At 40.8% G+C, this 17,374-nt stretch overlaps 1 protein-coding gene across 1 annotated transcript in view; it reads left to right on the top strand.

The window, feature by feature from the left end:
• The window catches only part of Ltn1 (listerin E3 ubiquitin protein ligase 1), a 32,059-nt gene extending 15,040 nt beyond the window's left edge, over window positions 1-17,019 (top strand). The window contains exons 12-17 of the mRNA XM_034515585.1: window positions 2,088-2,274; window positions 10,477-10,648; window positions 11,556-11,776; window positions 12,412-12,606; window positions 14,718-14,885; window positions 15,592-17,019. Of these exons, the coding sequence (XP_034371476.1) occupies window positions 2,088-2,274; window positions 10,477-10,648; window positions 11,556-11,776; window positions 12,412-12,606; window positions 14,718-14,885; window positions 15,592-15,654 (1,006 nt within the window). The 3' untranslated portion in view covers window positions 15,655-17,019. The remainder of the gene's footprint in view (window positions 1-2,087; window positions 2,275-10,476; window positions 10,649-11,555; window positions 11,777-12,411; window positions 12,607-14,717; window positions 14,886-15,591) is intronic.
• The last annotated feature ends 355 nt before the right edge of the window (window positions 17,020-17,374 follow it).

The following is a 17,374-nucleotide window of genomic DNA, read 5'->3' as shown; positions in this document are numbered from 1 at the left end:
TGCCCCATTCTTGTAATTTGCATCCTGACTTTAGGAAACTGAAATGCAGAAAACCTCTGACTTCCGATTTGTACTAGTTCTGCATGCATATCCTTTGGAAGTTCCAAAAGGCAAATGAAACCCAAAGTTCATGTTAAAGATTCTTTTTTGCTATTTCCTTACTTTACTTGGTCGGTGTTTTGTCTGTATTTATGACATTGTAGCACATGTGTGTCTGGTACCTACAGAGTCCAGAGGAGTGTATCCTATCCCTGGAACTAGAGTTATAGATGCTTATGAGATGCCATGTGGGCATTGGGAATGGAGCCTCAGTGCTGTGAACTGCGGAGCAGTCTCCACTACCCCCATAATTCTCTCTGATCATATTCAATATGCTGTTGTTTGTTAAACCTCTTTGGCCATGTAGTCACTGTGGAAATAATGAAGCAGTTGGGGTATCTATTGATTGATATTTTATACACAGAGTATCAGTGCTGAGGGGCAAGTACAGTGTATAGTAAGCACATTGTTTTTCTTTTTGGTTTTTCAAGACAGGGTTTCTCTGTGTAGCCCTGGCTGTCCTGGAACTCACTCTATAGACCAGGCTGGCCTCAAACTCAGAAATCCGCCTGCCTCTGCCTCCCAAGTGCTGGGATTAAAGGTGTGCACCACCACTGCCCGGCACACGTTGTTTTTAATGGGTGCCGCTGCTCTGTAGTAGAGTGTATAATGTGCGACAGGTGCCAAGACAAAGCATAGACAGTGTGTCAACATTGGATTGCATTGAAGAAACAGTGAGCACAGACACTGAGGGATGACTGTTGAAGGATACATAGAAAAGGTGGCTTCAGTGTGTGTCACTCATTATTTTAGTCGGATATTCTGCAAGCTCTGAAGGTGAAGCTAGAACAGTAGCTAAGGACAGGCTAAGAGATGGCCTGAAAAATGGGATTCTTGGGTGAGGGAACTGGATCAGTACGTAAGAGCCCTTGCCATGAAGCATAAGCCCTTAGTTGGAATCCCTAGTACCGACATCAAAGCCATGTATGGCCACATGTGCCTGTTACCCCCGATTGGGGAAAGAGGAGTCAGAGACAGACTCGGAGACAGGTCCTCTGAGCTTGCTTCCATAAGAGTAGCCTCAGCAGTGAGTGTTGAGTGTGGGCTCAGTGAGAAAGAAGACTTTGTCTGAAGGAAATAAGCTGCAAAGTGGTAAAGGAGGCTCCCATGAGCATGTTCTTCTGGGCAAACAGTGCATCCATGCATACACTGTGTACAGCCTGTGAAGATGGAGTCACTAAGGACTTAGGACAGCATTTGCTAGGACACAGTGTGCCACCAGCTCATCCATAGTATAAATTGCAGAGAGAAGCAGGCTGAGGTAGAGTCGGTCGTTGCAGAAGTTAGCTAACAGTTCTGGATGGTGTTGTGGGAAGTGATTTCACGTGATGTTTGTAAGATAGTAGCGGAAGTTGTTACCACCGGGGCCATGACATGGCAGAAGCTTGGAGAAAGCCTAGCTTCATGTGTTAGCAGCTGGACGCCCACAGGGAAAGTACACTAAAGGAAAAGGAAGAACCAGGTTAGAGTGCTGTGGAGAAGATTCTGAAAGGCCAGTGAGAACTTCACTTTCTAAGACCCCTCAGTCCACATGAAAATGGCACTGAGTTAACGGGAATGTCACCTTTGCAGAATACAGATACTCGGACTAAAAGTTTATCCTTTGGATGAATTGTGACCTATGTGACATGCTGTAACTGTAAGTAAGACAGTAGGATGGACAGTAAGGTGAGGCTCGTGTCTCTTCCTCCTCGTTGGTACAGGGCTCCTAAGGGCTCGGCTAGTCTTCCCTGACCTGCTTTGATAGAAATCACTTGTTCTCTGGCCGTGTGACTGGTTTTCTTAATTATAAACAGAAAGTTAGGGTAGGTGTTTTCTACAGCTAGCTGTATTCGGGTGCTGACATGCAGCGTCTTTTTACAGCATGGAAATTCATTTTATTTTGGAAAACAGGGGAAGATTTTCTTTGTTTAAACAACTGAAGTTTGTAAGTGCCATGAATTTCTCAACAGACAAGTAAATGGTACTGAGTGATGATTGTTTCCCAGGTCGCCTCCGGCCGCGCTGGTGTCTCTTCTCAGCACGCAGGAGGAACTGCTGGAGAGTGTCTTGGGCTGTGTTCCTGTGGGACAGATAGTCACCATCAGGCCACTGAGTGAGGACTTCTGCTACGTTCTGGGATACCTTCTTACTTGGAAGTTAATACTTACTTTCTTCAAAGCTGCTTCATCTCAGGTAAATACATACAGAACTCTTAGGGGCTGGGTGGGTGTTATGGAATAGACCCATGTGACAGTTTTGGGCTGTTCCATCGCTGAATGTTTCTCAAAGAACCTTCCTTCCTATCTGTGTGACTCCGAGTGGGACTGCCATGCATCTAATCTAAGCCTGGCCAGCCAGGCTCACCCACCTGCTGTAAGATCACATACTCTTTGAAGTGCACACTTCTGTCCCCAGGACTGCATCTTGGAAATGAGTCTGGGTGATTTTTTCTCTGCTAACAGAATGTACTCAACTATTTCTGTACTTCAGGGAAAGATCTCTGTATGATTTAGATTTGTTCTAATGGTGAATTTAGATAATCGGAATTAGGTGTTGCTGATTCGGAAGCCACCAACTTGCTGCACAGATTCAGATGTTACATTACTGAAAACCTGTGATCTGAAGACAGTCTTTGAAAGGCTGCCAAGTGTCCTGAGCAGTCTTTCCTCCCCATCAAAACTTTAATCCAGCAAAGTAGCCTTTGTAATATCTATCCTAATGTAATAGACTAGTAATGTGCAGTTGCTGCATAGGCCACTAGATGTCTCTGTTACTTCACATATCGGAAGAGCCATCTCTGCTCTCCTCACTCTGCTCTCCTCTCACTGTCAGACAGAATGGTGTTATGTAGTCCAGCCTGGGTGTGCACTCAGGTCGGCTGCCTCAGCCTCCACACTCCTAGCAGTGCAGGTGTGTGCCGTCATGCAGTTTTAGCTTTTACTTCTTTAGAAATACACTTTATTTAAAAAATAAACAGCAACAGCAAAACCCTTTTTGTCAGTTTTGAGACGTGACCTTGCTCTCATGTTGGTCTCATGTTGGTTTCAAGACATGTGCATCCTCCTGCCTCACCCTCTTGAGTGCTGGGAATACAAATGTACACTTATTCCAATGTCAAACTTTGGTTTAATCAGCCTTGGTAAGTTTCTTCTCTTACATCAACAGGAAAGGACTTAGCTGAGAACTTCTTGCTTCAAAGGCGCTTAAAATGTTCTTGACATTCTTTTTCAACCAATTTTTCAGAATTTTTCAACTATACTCTATGTTGTTGCTTACAGCCATGCCCTACTACAAGTGTATTAGTTTGTACACTCTTGCCACCGTGGCTGGGTAAGTCGGTGCATTCTTATATCTGTGTGTTTAGGAGAGGATCGTCCTGGGGCAGCACTGATCCGGTTGCTAACAGAATGCGTTGTTCCTTGTCCAACTGTTCATAGCTTTACTACTTATGCTACTATTATTTGCTGATGTATTTTAAGAGTCTTTTTGAAGCTTTTAGATTTGTTCCTAAAATATTATTGATGTTCAAAAATTAACATCAAATTTAGAGTTTGGTGTGTATGAAATTTGTTATCTTAAAAGTCACCATCTTTCTCATATCAGGAAAATGGACATTCACCGTGGTTCTGATTGTCAAGATAGGCAGGGACTGCTCTTGCTCCTCTCCTGCTCTTCCCTTCCTGCCCCCACACTCTCCCCATTCCCTCCCCCTCTCTCCATGTGCTCATGGCCAGCCTCTACTCTTCTCCCCCTCTCTGTTTCTCTCTCTCTGTCTGTCTCTCTCTGTGTCTGTCTGTCTGTCTCTCTCTCTCTCTGTCTCTCTGTCTCTCTGTCCCTCCGCTTTTCTCTGCCTTTGCTGGTCTCTCAACTTCCCTCCCTATGCCCTGAATAAACTATTCTATACTCAAAAAAAAAAAAAAAAAGATAGGCAGGAACTGAAAAAGATTGTACAGAAACTTATTTTTAAAATGTAAATACAAGGTCTTACTATGTAGCTGTGGCCTGGAACTCGGCAGCTCTGCCTCTGTCTTGTGAATGCTGGGATTAAAGGCATAGACCACAGTGCCCAGCAACAGCACTTTTTTTTTTTTTATTGAAAATATTTTTTTCATGCAGTATATTCTGATTACAGCCTTACTTCCCCTGCTGCTCCAGTTCCTCCTTCCCTCCCTTCCCATCCACTTCCACACTCTTTCTGTTTCTCTTTATAAAACAAACAGGCATCCAAGAAAAACAGCCAAAGAAAAAGCACAAGAAACATACACACAGGTTCACACACTCAGTAATCCCATAAATACTCAAAACTGGAAACCATAATATACACAAAGGACCTATAAGGTAGAAAAAACTAACAAACAAACAACAAAATGCAAATAACAAACAAATAACAAAAAACAACATTATGAGAGGGAAAAAATCCTCCAAAGATGCCATTTTTGTTTCTGATGGCCATCTGCTGAGGTCCCGGGACCTACTCCTAAGAGTAGTTTGTTTCTCCAGTGGAACTTCCTTGAAGAAAATGAAGTCTACATTTGCAAGTGGTTCTCGATTGGAACTTCTCCTGTCAGTGCTAAGACCCCAGCTGGTACAGACCTGTGCAGGTCCTGCGCATGAACAGCGTTTATTATTGAGCCAGAGATATGAAAGGAGATACAAACAAACTAACCAGAGTGTCACAGAAGATGTAATTAGCTGTATTCTGAAATGAACTGAGACAGTTTAAAAAAACTGTAATGGTTTCCAATCATGGGATGCCTTAACTTCTCAAGAAACCCTTAGCAAACTGGATTGAACTGGAGACAGTCCTGTGTGTATTTCCTCCTTGTTTTATAAATATATTGGTTTGTTTTGTTGGTTTTTTTTTTTTTTTTTTTTTTTTTTTTTTTTTTTTTTGTTGTTGTTGTTGTTTTGTTTTGTTTTGAGACTAGCTTTCCCTTGTATCCTTGGCTATCCTGGAACTCACTCTGTAGACCAGGCTGGCTTGGAACTCAGAGATCTGCCTGCCTCTACCTCCCTAGTGCTAGGACTAAACGTGTGCAACCACCGCCTGGCAGAAATATGTATTACATTAAAACATGGCAGTTGTGTTGTTCAGTGCCATGCAGTATTCCAGCACATGTTTTGTATTTTTACTGAGAGAGCGCTCTATTTAACATATTGTGACATTCATCTGTGTAAAGTGCAAACTCACATTTTAGATTAGTTACAGTTAGGAAGCTGTTGTCATCCTCAGAGCTTAGCACTCAGTACTACTGTGCCTCTTAGCAGTCACGTCCCAGTGCCTCCCCTCCCCCACACCTCCATAGCACATCTCACTAAGTTGCCTAGGTTGTTGGTTCACTGTGTAGCCACACTTGAATTTGTGTGGACCACTATCAGTTGGTTGAAAAGTATTCTGTTGTGAATAGTACCACATTTGCTCCTCTGTTGATAAACATTATGATATTGCTACTTCTGGGCTATGATTGACAATGCTACTATAATCAATGAATGTGTCTGTTTTTGAAGATAAGTTTTCATTTCTCTTGCATCATAAACCCCAAAATGGGATTTTCCAGGTTATATTCATGTTTCCCCCATTAATATGGTTGATAAACTCTTTTCCATCTAATGTTTTTTGAAAATTAACAGGCAATATATTTAATAATATTTTTTCTCTCCCTCAACTCCCCACTTCCACACATACCAATAAGACAGAATTGAAGTGTCGTTGATATAAACAGTGACTCTTAATGTGAGAACTGAGTTTTACTCTCCTAGGGGGATCAATCACAAGCAACTTCATTTTCTATTTATTTATTTATTTGTTTGTTTATTCACTCACTTTACATCTTTATTGCAGCCCCCTCCTCCCCGTCCTCCCCTCACAAACCCCTCCCCCATAGTCCCTTCCCCTTCTATTCTGAGAACAGGGACGTCTTTCTGGCTATCAGCCTACCCTAGCACCTCAAATCACTGCAGAACATCTCTCCTACGGAGGCCAGATAAGGCAGCCCACAGAGTCAGGGGCAGCTTCCCCTACCTACAGTTGTGTGGGACCCGCATGAAGACCAAGCTGCACATCTGCTATATATGTGAGGGCCTAGGTCCAGTTCATGTATCACAAATGACGTCTTGTATCCATTTCCCCTTCTCTGAGCTGGGATTTTGTCTGTCTTAACCCTGTGCAGGTCTTGTGTGTGCTGTCACAGTGTCTGTTGATGTGGATGACACCATTTCCTCGCAGTCATCCATCACCTTTGACTCTTAGAATCTTCCTGGAGCCTCTTCCACATATGTGCCTGAGCCTTGAGTGAGGTGTTTGATAAAGACGTCTCATTTAGGGCTGAGTAACTGCACATTGTCTAGTTGTAGATTCACCACTACATCAGAAGCTTCTCTGATGGGGGTTGAGGGATACACCGATCTATTGGTATAGCAATATTTCATGAGGAGTCATTTTATTGCTATATTCCTTTAGTAGAATAAAAGTGTTTTCCCTGGGCCTTCCTAAGACCTGTCTAGTCTCAGGTTCTTGGCCACTTTGGCAATGCCAGGTATGGGTTCTATCTTAGGGAATAGGCCTTAGCCCCCAAACCCCCAAAGTTTGGTTATTTCTATAAAACCAGCAGGTGGCTCTTGTAGGTCCTCCACTAGCATACAAAGTCACCTTCCAGTGCCACGAGTACTACTCAGTGAGAATGAAGCTTCCAGTTGGCCACTAGCTCATTTTGCCGTGTTTGATGACATTAGTTGTATCTTCCACAATAGGGCCATACCATCAGGCTGTGGAGGGTGACCGATAGCCTTGGAAATAGCCTGTGGTATTTGGGGGTGTGTGTGCACTGTGGGACCCCTTTAGCCAATGACTCAAGAAATGTAAGCCATTCCTGGCACTGGAGGCTTTACTTAGTGGAACACCATGTTTGGTTAGGACGTTGTCTCTCCGTATTCTGAACATATGCTTTAGGAATCCTCTACAGCGGGAGGTTTCCATATGGCTTTTCAAAGGGCTCACCTTTAGTGTTATTTTTCTCTCTCTCTATGTCTATGTGTATACATCCACATCTCTGTGTATGTATGTATATGTGTATTTTTCTCTTTACACTTCTCTCCAATCCTCCTATTCTCGTCTTGCCATATCTCTACATAATACTGTGTTCTATTTCCCCTTCCTTGGGAAATTCTCTCTTCTCTCTGGTCTCTTATTAACTATCTAGCCTTTGTGGCTATTTGTATGAAACACATATCTAAAGCTTAAAAGGTAACATTCTGAGTTACTTCACTGAGAATGATTGTTTCTGGCTCCATCCATTTACCTGGAAACGTCAGAATTTCACTTTTTTTTTTAATAGCCAAATAAAATTCCATTGTGTAAATGTTCCAACATTTATCAGTTGATGGCCATCTAGCCCGTTTTCAATTTCTGGTTATTATGAATAGAACAGTGATGAACATGGATGAGCAAGTATTTCTGTAATAACATTTGGGTGTATGCCTAGCAGTGGGGTAGCTAGACCTTATGGTAGGTCAATTTTCAGCTTTTTGAGAAACCTCCACACTGATTTTTGTAGAGGTTTTATAAGTTTGCACTCCTACCAGCAATGAGTAAATTTTTCCCTTTCCCCTGCATCCTTGTGAGAATCTGTTGTTTTATTGACCTTAGCCATTATGACTGTGGTTAAGAGAAATGTCAAAGTAGTTTTGATTTGCATTTCCCTAATAACTACGGATGTTGAATGTTTCTTCAAGTGTTTCTCAGCCATTTGTGTTGAATCTTTTGAGAAATCTCTGTTTAGTTCCATTCCCCATTTTTAATTTGGGTTATTGTTCCTTTTGTCCAGTTTGTTTTTAGGTTCTTTGTATAGTCTAGATACTAACCTTCTATCAGATGGTAATTGGTAAAGTTTTTTCCTATTCTGTAGGCAGCCGATTTGCTTTAATGATGGTGTCATTTGTGGTACAGAAGCTTTTTAGCCTCATGAGGTTCCATTTATAAATTGATGATCTTAGTGCCTGTGATACTGGTGTACTGTTTAGAAAGTCCTTCTGTCAGTGAGTTCAAGACCGTTTCCTACTTTCTCTTCTATCAGGATAAGCATATCTGGTCCTTGATCCATTTGGGGTTGAGTTTTCTACAGAATGATAAGATACAGATCTGTTTTCATTCTACATGCAAGTATCAGGCTTGACCAAGATTATTTGTTGAAGATACCGGCTTTTTTCTAGGATATACTTGTGGCTGCTTTGTTTAAAACTAGGTGTTTATAGTTATGTGGGGTTATTTCTGGATCTTCAATTCTGTTCAGCTGATTGACATAATCTTTCTTTGTGTGTCAGTACCATGCTGTTTTTATTGCAATAGCTCTGTAATACAACTTGAAATCTGAGACGGTGACATTTCTAGCAGTTCTTTTATTATTCAGGATTGCTTTAGCTATCCTGAGTTTTTTGTTTGTGTTGGAATTTTGATGGGGATTGCATTGAATCTCTAAATTGCTTTTGATAATACGGCCATTTTCACAGTATTAATCCTGCTGATACATGATCCAGTGTTTTAAAAGTGTTTATTTCATTTTTAATATGTATGTGTCTATATGTTTGTCTGGGTATGAGCTTGTGAGTGTGGACACCTTTGGAGGCCAAAAAAGGGTGTAAGATGGTCAGATCCTTTGTAGCTGGAGTTAGGGGTGGTTGTGAACTGCCCAGTATGGGCCCTGGAAATCAAAGTCCAGTCATCTGTAAGAGTAGCAAATGGTCTTACCTGATAAGCCATCTTTCCAGCCCTCTCTCCAACTTTTCTTTGAAATGTCTCACTGTGTAGACCAGACTGACCTGGAACTTACCTAGCCCCATACTGGTCTTCAACTTGTGGCAGTATTTCTGTATGTCTTTCCAAATACTGGGATTATAGACGTATGCCACAACCACATAAACACATTCCCACAAGAAGGGAATTACTAGTATTTTAATTTTTTAAGGATTTACTTGATTTTTAATTATATACATATATGGTGGTAGTGGTGGGTGCCTATGAAGTCAGAGCCTCTGGAACTAGAGTTACTTCCAGTTATAAGCTGGAAATTGAACTGAGGTCCTCTGAAAAAACAGTACAAACTCCTAAGCACTGAGCCATTTCTTTGGCCCCTTGTTTATGTTTTAAGACAGTTTCATGTAGCCAAGACTAGCCTCAGATTCACTAGGTAGTCTAGGATGTCCTTCAACTTCTGGTCCCGTTGCCTATAGCTCTCAAGTATTGGGATTGTAGGTATATATGAGTATACTTAGTTTTATGCAGTATGGATTGAACCATGGAGCCCACAGGAAGAGAATGAATTTGAGTGAACAAGCACCCTTATTCAGTGAGCCATCTTCCTGACTTTTGTATCCACTTTTATTCATTTAGTATTTGAAAATATGTTGTAGACCTCCGATGCTCTACAAAAGCACTTAACCGTTTGTGTCTGCAGTGTGCCATACAACTTGTGGTGTGTTGGTGGTGTAAAACTTGGCTACTTGGTCAAGGGTCTGTTTCTAGATTTCTCCATTGCAAAGGTGTTTTATCAGCACGTCTTAAGAATCAGCCCTAGCTCTTACAGCTTATGCTGTGAGGTGTGTGGTGCACTGAAAGGAATATGTTCATCATGGAACTGTTCCAGAGGCTGTGCTACTGAGAGACAAGTAGTTACGCCACATGAGTGTCACACAGAGTTCCGGGTGCTTGCTCACACGGTGCCAGAGTCTCCTTTTTAAGGGGAACTAGAAATTGCTTTATTTAGAATTTTCTGATTGGTGGTGAAAAAGGTATGATTACATTTTGTGCCACTCATTCCTGTGTTCTGTTCTTAAAGAATGCTGTAATATTTGGTACAGAGTAAAGTTAACCTTGAAAATGAGATTAGTGTTACTCAGGAATTTGCAAGATTAAGACTATGGTGTGGAAGGAATGTGTGGGAGGGTATGAGTTAGTCATCTCTGGGGAATGGCAACTAGATATTCTTGGCTCGCATAGAGCTGCAAACCAATGCTGGCTGTATTGATGGGGAGTTGATCAGAGGAAGACATTAGAGCTGTGTATCTAACAGTGATGAGGGACACTGCTGGCTTATGAGGAAAGGCACAGTGCAGTGTCATGGAGCAGAATCAGAAATAAGATGTGCGTCTCATTTATAGGAGTGCTCCTGTAAGGATGCTCGCTCGCTCACTCTGTCTGTTCTGACCGTGTTGGAGATGAGCTTGCTGTCTCAGTGCTACAGTGTTAGTGTTCTGCCACTGAACCACATCACTAACCTCTTCTGTATAATCCCACGTGTGGGATTACAGTATACTGTAACATTGTATAATCTATTACAGGTTTATTTGTTCTTTTGTTTTGGTATAGTTGAGTTTACTAATACATCCTTTGCTTTTCACCAGCTTCGTGCTCTGTATTCAATGTACCTTCGGAAAACAAAGAGTCTGAATAAATTGCTCTATCATCTCTTCAGACTTATGCCAGAAAACCCTACTTATGGAGAGACAGCTATTGAGGTATCAAATAAAGACCCCAAAACCTTCTTCACCGAAGAGGTTCAGCTGAGTATTAGAGGTCAGTGAGTTACACGTGTGTAACTTCTTAGAGACTTTGCTCAGGCTCAGTTGTATTAAACTTCCTGGAAGTGTGGAGGTGAATCCCAGATGGAAGTCTCAGCTCTGAGGGTGCCAAAATGCAAGATTTTCCACAGTTATCTAATAGGATAAATAGCTGGATCTTAGAGATAGGAATTTCAGTAAGTTTGGAAGCTTAGTATTCTATATGAATCTTTTCTTTTTTAATTTTTGTTTTTTAAGACAGGGTCTCACTCTCTGCCCTTTGCTGGCCTGGGACTCTATGTAAACCAGGATGGCCTCAGACTCCTAAAGATCTGTTTGCCTCTTCTGGGGTTAAGGTGCTACCACACCCAGCTATCTATACTCAGTTATAGAGAGACCAGAAGAGGGCATCTGCTCCCTAGAACTGGAATTACAGACAGCTGGGAGTGGCCATGTGGGTGCTGGGAATCTAGGTTCTTTACAGGAGCAACAAATGTTCCTAACCACTAGCTCTCCAGGTCCTGGGTGGTTTTTCTAGGACTTCAGTCCAGTAGCTTAGTGAGCTTTGGGGACAGTAAAGGAGGCAACTTACTTTTATAATTAAAAAAACAAAAGAGACTTAAATGTTTCTGTTTTAAAAATACTTGTCCCATTTCATTTGTGTTTTTTTTGTGTGTGAGACATATTCTTTCCAGACTTTTCTGTATCAGAGGGATTTTTACACCTACCTCTTGTTATTGTTGTAGACCAGTTTGAGTGTGTGGGAAGATGCTAATCCTCTTGGAGTTGGGGGCCTTTCTCTGTTTTATGAGGTACCACACAATTGTTGCATAATGTCAGTCGCTTTCTAGGGAATATCCTGCTGGTCTGCTATTCTAGGTGAGAAGTACATATCACTAACTTGGAATTTGTTTCTTCCTCAGAAACAGCAACTCTTCCGTATCATATCCCACACCTGGCATGCTCGGTCTATCATATGACTTTAAAAGACTTGCCTGCCATGGTTAGGCTATGGTGGAATAGCAGTGAGAAGCGTGTCTTCAATATTGTAGATAGATTTACAAGCAAGTATGTCAGCAATGTTCTTTCTTTTCAAGAAATATCTTCTGTGCAAACAAGTACACAGCTATTCAATGGCATGACGGTTAGTATTGTCTTGTTTTTTCTAGATAAATGAATACCAGTTATATTTCTGATTGCTTACTTCATCACAAGTTGTAACCTTTGATTCAAAATTGATAGAAGATTATCTACCTCATTTTCTGACTCCTCTGTGTTAAGAAAGACATGGTAGACATCCAGCTGACACTTAATATTCTGGGTGTCATTTGCTCGATCAACAGTCCTTTCCTGTGTTGCAATCTATTACAGTTAGATACTTTCTGTGCACAAAGCAAACCTTGTGAGACAAACTGTAAATGTAATAGTCACTCTAAGCATGTTAAAGTCTCTTTCTTTTCTTTTTTTTTTTTTTTTGAGACCCCGTTTGACTTGTAACCTTGGCTCACAAGAAACTCACTATGGAGACCAGTTTAGACATCCACCTGCCTCTGCCCTCAGAGCTTGGATTGAAGGCACTGAATCACACTGTGCCACACACCAGGCTCTTAAACCTGCTGCTTAAATGCCGAGTTTATGTCCCTATTCTCCTCTGTAGTCTTCAGCTGTTAGTTGATCTACCAAAGTGTTTGATGTTTGAATAATAATAATAGGAAGTTATTTGGCAAAGAAAAAGTACTTTTTTCGTATTGTATGGAGTTGTGTTGTGTTGCATTGTAGGTTAAGGCACGAGCTACTACTCGAGAAGTGATGGCGACTTACAGCATTGAAGACATTGTCATTGAACTCATAATACAGTTGCCTTCCAATTACCCCCTGGGCTCAATAACAGTGGAGAGTGGGAAGAGGATCGGGGTGGCTGTGCAGCAGTGGCGGAACTGGATGCTGCAGCTGAGCACCTACCTCACCCACCAGGTATGCTTCTGCTCACACAGTGGCCGCTCAGACTGCAGAGCATCTGTCTGAGAGGGCAGCGGGACACGATGTGGAAATTAAAACCTAGGGTAAAGCTGGGCATGGTGGTGCACTCCTTTAATCCCAACACTCGGGAGGCAGAGGCAGGTGGATCACTGAGTTCGATGCCAGCCTGGTCTATAAATTGAGTCCAGGACAGCCAGGGCTACACAGAAAAACTGTCTCTTGGGGGAAAAACAAACAAACAAATGAAACAAAACAACAAATTCTTGGATAAACATGAATGTGTTTCTAAATGACCTGAAGCTGCCATCTCTGCTTTACACTTGAAAGTTCTGTACTTAATTTTCTGTTGCTTGGCAGAGACTGTTTGATTCTGTTTCCTTCCACTGATACTGCAGATCTAGAGGGACAACACATGGGATTAAGGAGCTCCCTTAAGAGGGACTAGAATGATCACTGTTTGCTCAGTGGCTTCTGCTCCTGCATTCTAACTTTGCCTTGATCTCTAAACTAATTATAAATCTCTAGTTTTGTTTGTATGTTGTGAAGTATATGCTTTAAGTATTTTATAATAAAAATTATTTTAAAGCAGATATACATTGCATTATTGTAAATCAGCTAAGATGGTCAGATAATGAATGTCACTGTCAGTTGAAAATTAGGAGAGCCTTTCAAAGTGACTTAATTTTCTCAGAGAAGTTAAGAGTATAACACTTAACGTATTGGTTCAGAAAGCTTTCAAGTTCTTTCTATTTTTTTAACGAATAGCTTATCTTTTTCCAGTTTCCTACACATACACTCTGTATCTTGTGCATGCCCACTCTCAGTCTCTCCCAGACTCACTCTCAGCTTGTCTCCCTTCAGCCGTCATGTCATATTCCTGCTCCGCACTGGGCCATGCTCTTCATGCCTGCTGTACTGTTGACTGACCTACTGTGTGCAGGTTACCATAGCTGCAGAGACTGTCTAAGCGTACAAGTCATGCCATGTGCAGAAGACAGCATTCCTCCATAGCCTCTGGCTTACCGTCTTTCTGCTCCCTGTTCCAGCATGTTCCTAAGCTTTGAGTGCTTGATTCAGAGGTCTCACTTAGGGATTCTCAGTCACGGTCACTTGTTCGCTCAGCATTTGCCCAGCTATGAGTCTCTGCATTGCTGCTCACACGAGAAAGGACATCACTTAGCTGTGGGTTTGAAACACAAATGTTTACAAATTAAAAACATGCTTGTCCTTTAGTAAGTAAGTAAAAGTGATAGGGTCGTGGGCTTTTGGCCAGGTTTCCAGACCAGGTTTGAATCTCTCTTATGAAGCAGTCTACTCTCACAGCACTTGGCCGGCACTGCACCCGTGGGCGCAGCTGCCCAGTACAGCCCTGCGCTGGGGAGAGCACTTTCTCCCCCAGTGGCCTACATAGCACCGTCTGGCACTGAAGGTGGGGAGCAAGTGTTCAGGTCAGTTCTAGCTTGGTTTCTTGTGTTTGCACTCAGTGTTGGTCTTCTTACCTAGTTCTGGTAGGCATCCAAGGATCACTGTAACAGCCTTTGTTGTTTGGGGACCTCTGGGACCTTGCTAACCAACCATTCATGCATAGATAGCATTATGTTAAAATTTTTTAAATTACTTTTTTTTCTTTTTTTATAGAGGATACAGAGTTTGGGTAGGGGTAGGTAGGTAGAGGCAGATCTGAGTGGACATCACAGAGGCATTGGTAGATATGATCAAAATACATTATGTAAAATTCTCAAATAAATAAATAAATTTAAATTAGCTTACAAGTTGTGGGTTTCTATAAGGGTTTCTCACATTTCCTTAGCTTTGGTTAGTTCACTTATAAACTTCCATTTCTCTTCTGTGTCCCTGCCTGAATCTTGCTTAAGCCTTTAACCCCTAGGATTTCTTGTAGAAACTGTCTTTAATGATAAAAATTAGATTTCTTTCTAAAAATTCAGAGATAATATAAAATAATATTTAAGAAAGTTAGGATATAATATGGTCAGCCAGATTCTCTTCTTTCAGAATTAAAATTCAGCCTGAAATTTGTGGTATTTAAATAAAAATACCACTTGGAGACTTTTAGTGTGTGGTGACTCTTTCCTCTTTACTTACAGAACGGAAGTATCATGGAAGGCTTAGCATTGTGGAAGAATAATGTAGACAAACGGTTTGAGGGTGTTGAAGACTGTATGATCTGCTTCTCAGTGATTCATGGTTTCAACTATTCTCTTCCCAAAAAAGCCTGTCGGACATGCAAGAAAAAGTTCCACTCAGCTTGCTTGGTAAGGCAAAGAGAAATCTCTTAACATCCTTTGTGGTCTGTATATGTTATACGTGATCTTTACTTGAAAGATTGTGTGTCTGACCAGTAAGATGATCTCAGCAGGTAAAGGAAAGGCATGTGCTGCCTAAGACTGGCAACCATGTAAAGGTAGGAGAGGACCAACCTGACAACATTGTTCTTCTAACCTCATGACTGGTTACTGCACATCTCTGTCATGCCAACACATACAATTTAAGGTTATGACTAAGAAAAGACTTTTTCTGTAAAAGATTATTAGTGATTTACTGAGATGGTGCATCAAAGCACTGTAAGGAGTGGATACTCTCATCTAGGGCTCTTGGCACTCAGTGATTGGTGATGGTCTTGTGAGATCTTGTCCAGGATGGGAGGCTGCAAGACTTGACTTTGGCAGTCCAGCATCAGGGCCTTTTTATCTTTATAAACACCATAGTGAAAGGACACTGAGGGAGCTCCTTTCCTCATCTGTCTTCCTTCTGTCTTAGTTTATGCATGAACCTAAGTACAGTTCTGTATCACAGTGGAGCCTCTGGAGAGAACATTTCATTGTGTTCATTTTGGAGACGTGAGGCAACATTCTTGGTTTGTTCTTTTTCATTTTGTCATTACAGATTACTTTCTATGTATATATGTGAGATGAAAGCTTTACAAGTTTACTTTAACATTAAAATCTTTTTCTTTTTCAGTACAAATGGTTTACATCTAGCAACAAGTCTACTTGTCCGCTTTGTCGTGAGACCTTTTTCTGAGTTTTTTTTCATTGGAAGTTGTCCTTGCAGTAGGTCAAGCCAGAAGGAATGGCTTTGGCTCCATCTTGAAGTACTGACGTGAAGCCAGTGAGCATGACAGAAATGCCATCTCTGTCAGTGTGATCCTCAAATCAGGCTCACCTCTCTGTAGATTGCTTTGTAAATCTTCGGAAACTTTTTTCTTTTACAAGAGAATATTACATATTTGAGAGAAAATATTTATATTAATGGCATAATTTCTTTGTATATTTAAAATTGAAATTAAAAATAAATATATCTCTTCTCAAAAATATTCTAAATTACAGATCTGAAATTTGTGAAAGCATAAACTATCTTATAAACTCATCCAGTTTGTTGGTCTGTGGTATAGAACAGGCCACATATAAGGCAGATGAATCGAGAGCTGATTTACATCTGTAGGTTTTAAAACTAAGACTTGTTTGTTAGTGATGACAAACAATAATTAAAAATTACTCTGATTATTCGGTTTGTTTTAATGATAAAGTGACACTGAGCTATTTCCATCCTCATCCAGAGCTGTTTGAAGCATACTCTGAAATTTCACATGAAGAAGGAACTGAGTGAACTCTAAGGGGCTCTGTTGAGAATTGTGAAATTTATAACTTACATCTTTGACACTAATCTTTTGCTTGTGAAAGAATTATTTCCATGTTAATGAGATTTGAATTGTTAATGTGTTGGTTGAATCTGTTACTCAGTTTAGTGAGTCTACAAAGAGTGGGAATCTGAAGTAAGCAGTTATTTGATTATTTTGTGAAGTAAAATGGTAGCAGTCTATCAAGAAAGGAATAAATATTACTAAAATATAATCGTTTGGAGGAAACTATTTAAAAATCTTGTAGGAGACTGCAAATTTTGTAAGCAAGGTTTGCTATCCTTATCAGCCATAGTTACACCAAATCAGGAATTGGCAGAGCTAATTATTTATAAACTATGAGGAATGGAGGATATAGTACTAAGTAAAATTAAATTTTTTGTTTTGTTTTTGTTTTGAGACAGGATTTCACTATATAGCTCTGGGCTGGTCTGAAGGTCACCCTGTAGACTAGCCTGGAACTCAAGAGATCTTGAGTTCTCTTCCCAAGTGCTGGGGTTAAAGTGCAGCACCAAGCCTGGTGAAATTACATCTTAATGGATTGGAGTGTGTAAACACGTGAAATCTACCTTTGGTTACAGTACCCTTGCCTTTAAAACCGTATTCATAGTATAAAGTGTGGAAGTTTGGGTCACAGTCTTCCCTTTCATAGCTAGTCGTTAGGATACCTAAAAGTTCATCATCTGTGTTTCAAATGTTTAATTAGAAGGGTGCAACTCGTGTCAAATAAAATTACTACTTACCATCAACTGGTCAAAATGACTGTTATTGAAATAGTATGAAACTGGTCAGGACTATAGTCTAGAGTGAGAACCATATGTGGGTTACAAGTGCAGTATCGGTTTGTCTGTCTTCTGTCTTCTGTTTTTTTTTTTTGTGTGTGTGTGTGTGTAGTATTTATTATCTTGCAGTCTTGAGGTTCAGAGATGGAGTGAAGTGTAGATAGCAAGACTCTACTACCTCTTAACCCCTTACGACACTCTCTTACCTTTCCATGTCTGCCTCTGACACAGTAGTCACAAGGATTGTGTGGTGCCTCTGTGAAAATTACTCTTTTCCTTTTAAAGTGGTTTTACAATAAAATTTTGTTTATAACCTTTCCAG

The sequence above is a fragment of the Arvicanthis niloticus genome, chromosome 12 (genome assembly GCF_011762505.2).
Source record: "Arvicanthis niloticus isolate mArvNil1 chromosome 12, mArvNil1.pat.X, whole genome shotgun sequence".
NCBI classification, from domain to species: domain Eukaryota; kingdom Metazoa; phylum Chordata; class Mammalia; order Rodentia; family Muridae; genus Arvicanthis; species Arvicanthis niloticus.
This window is presented reverse-complemented; position numbering and strand designations above follow the sequence as displayed.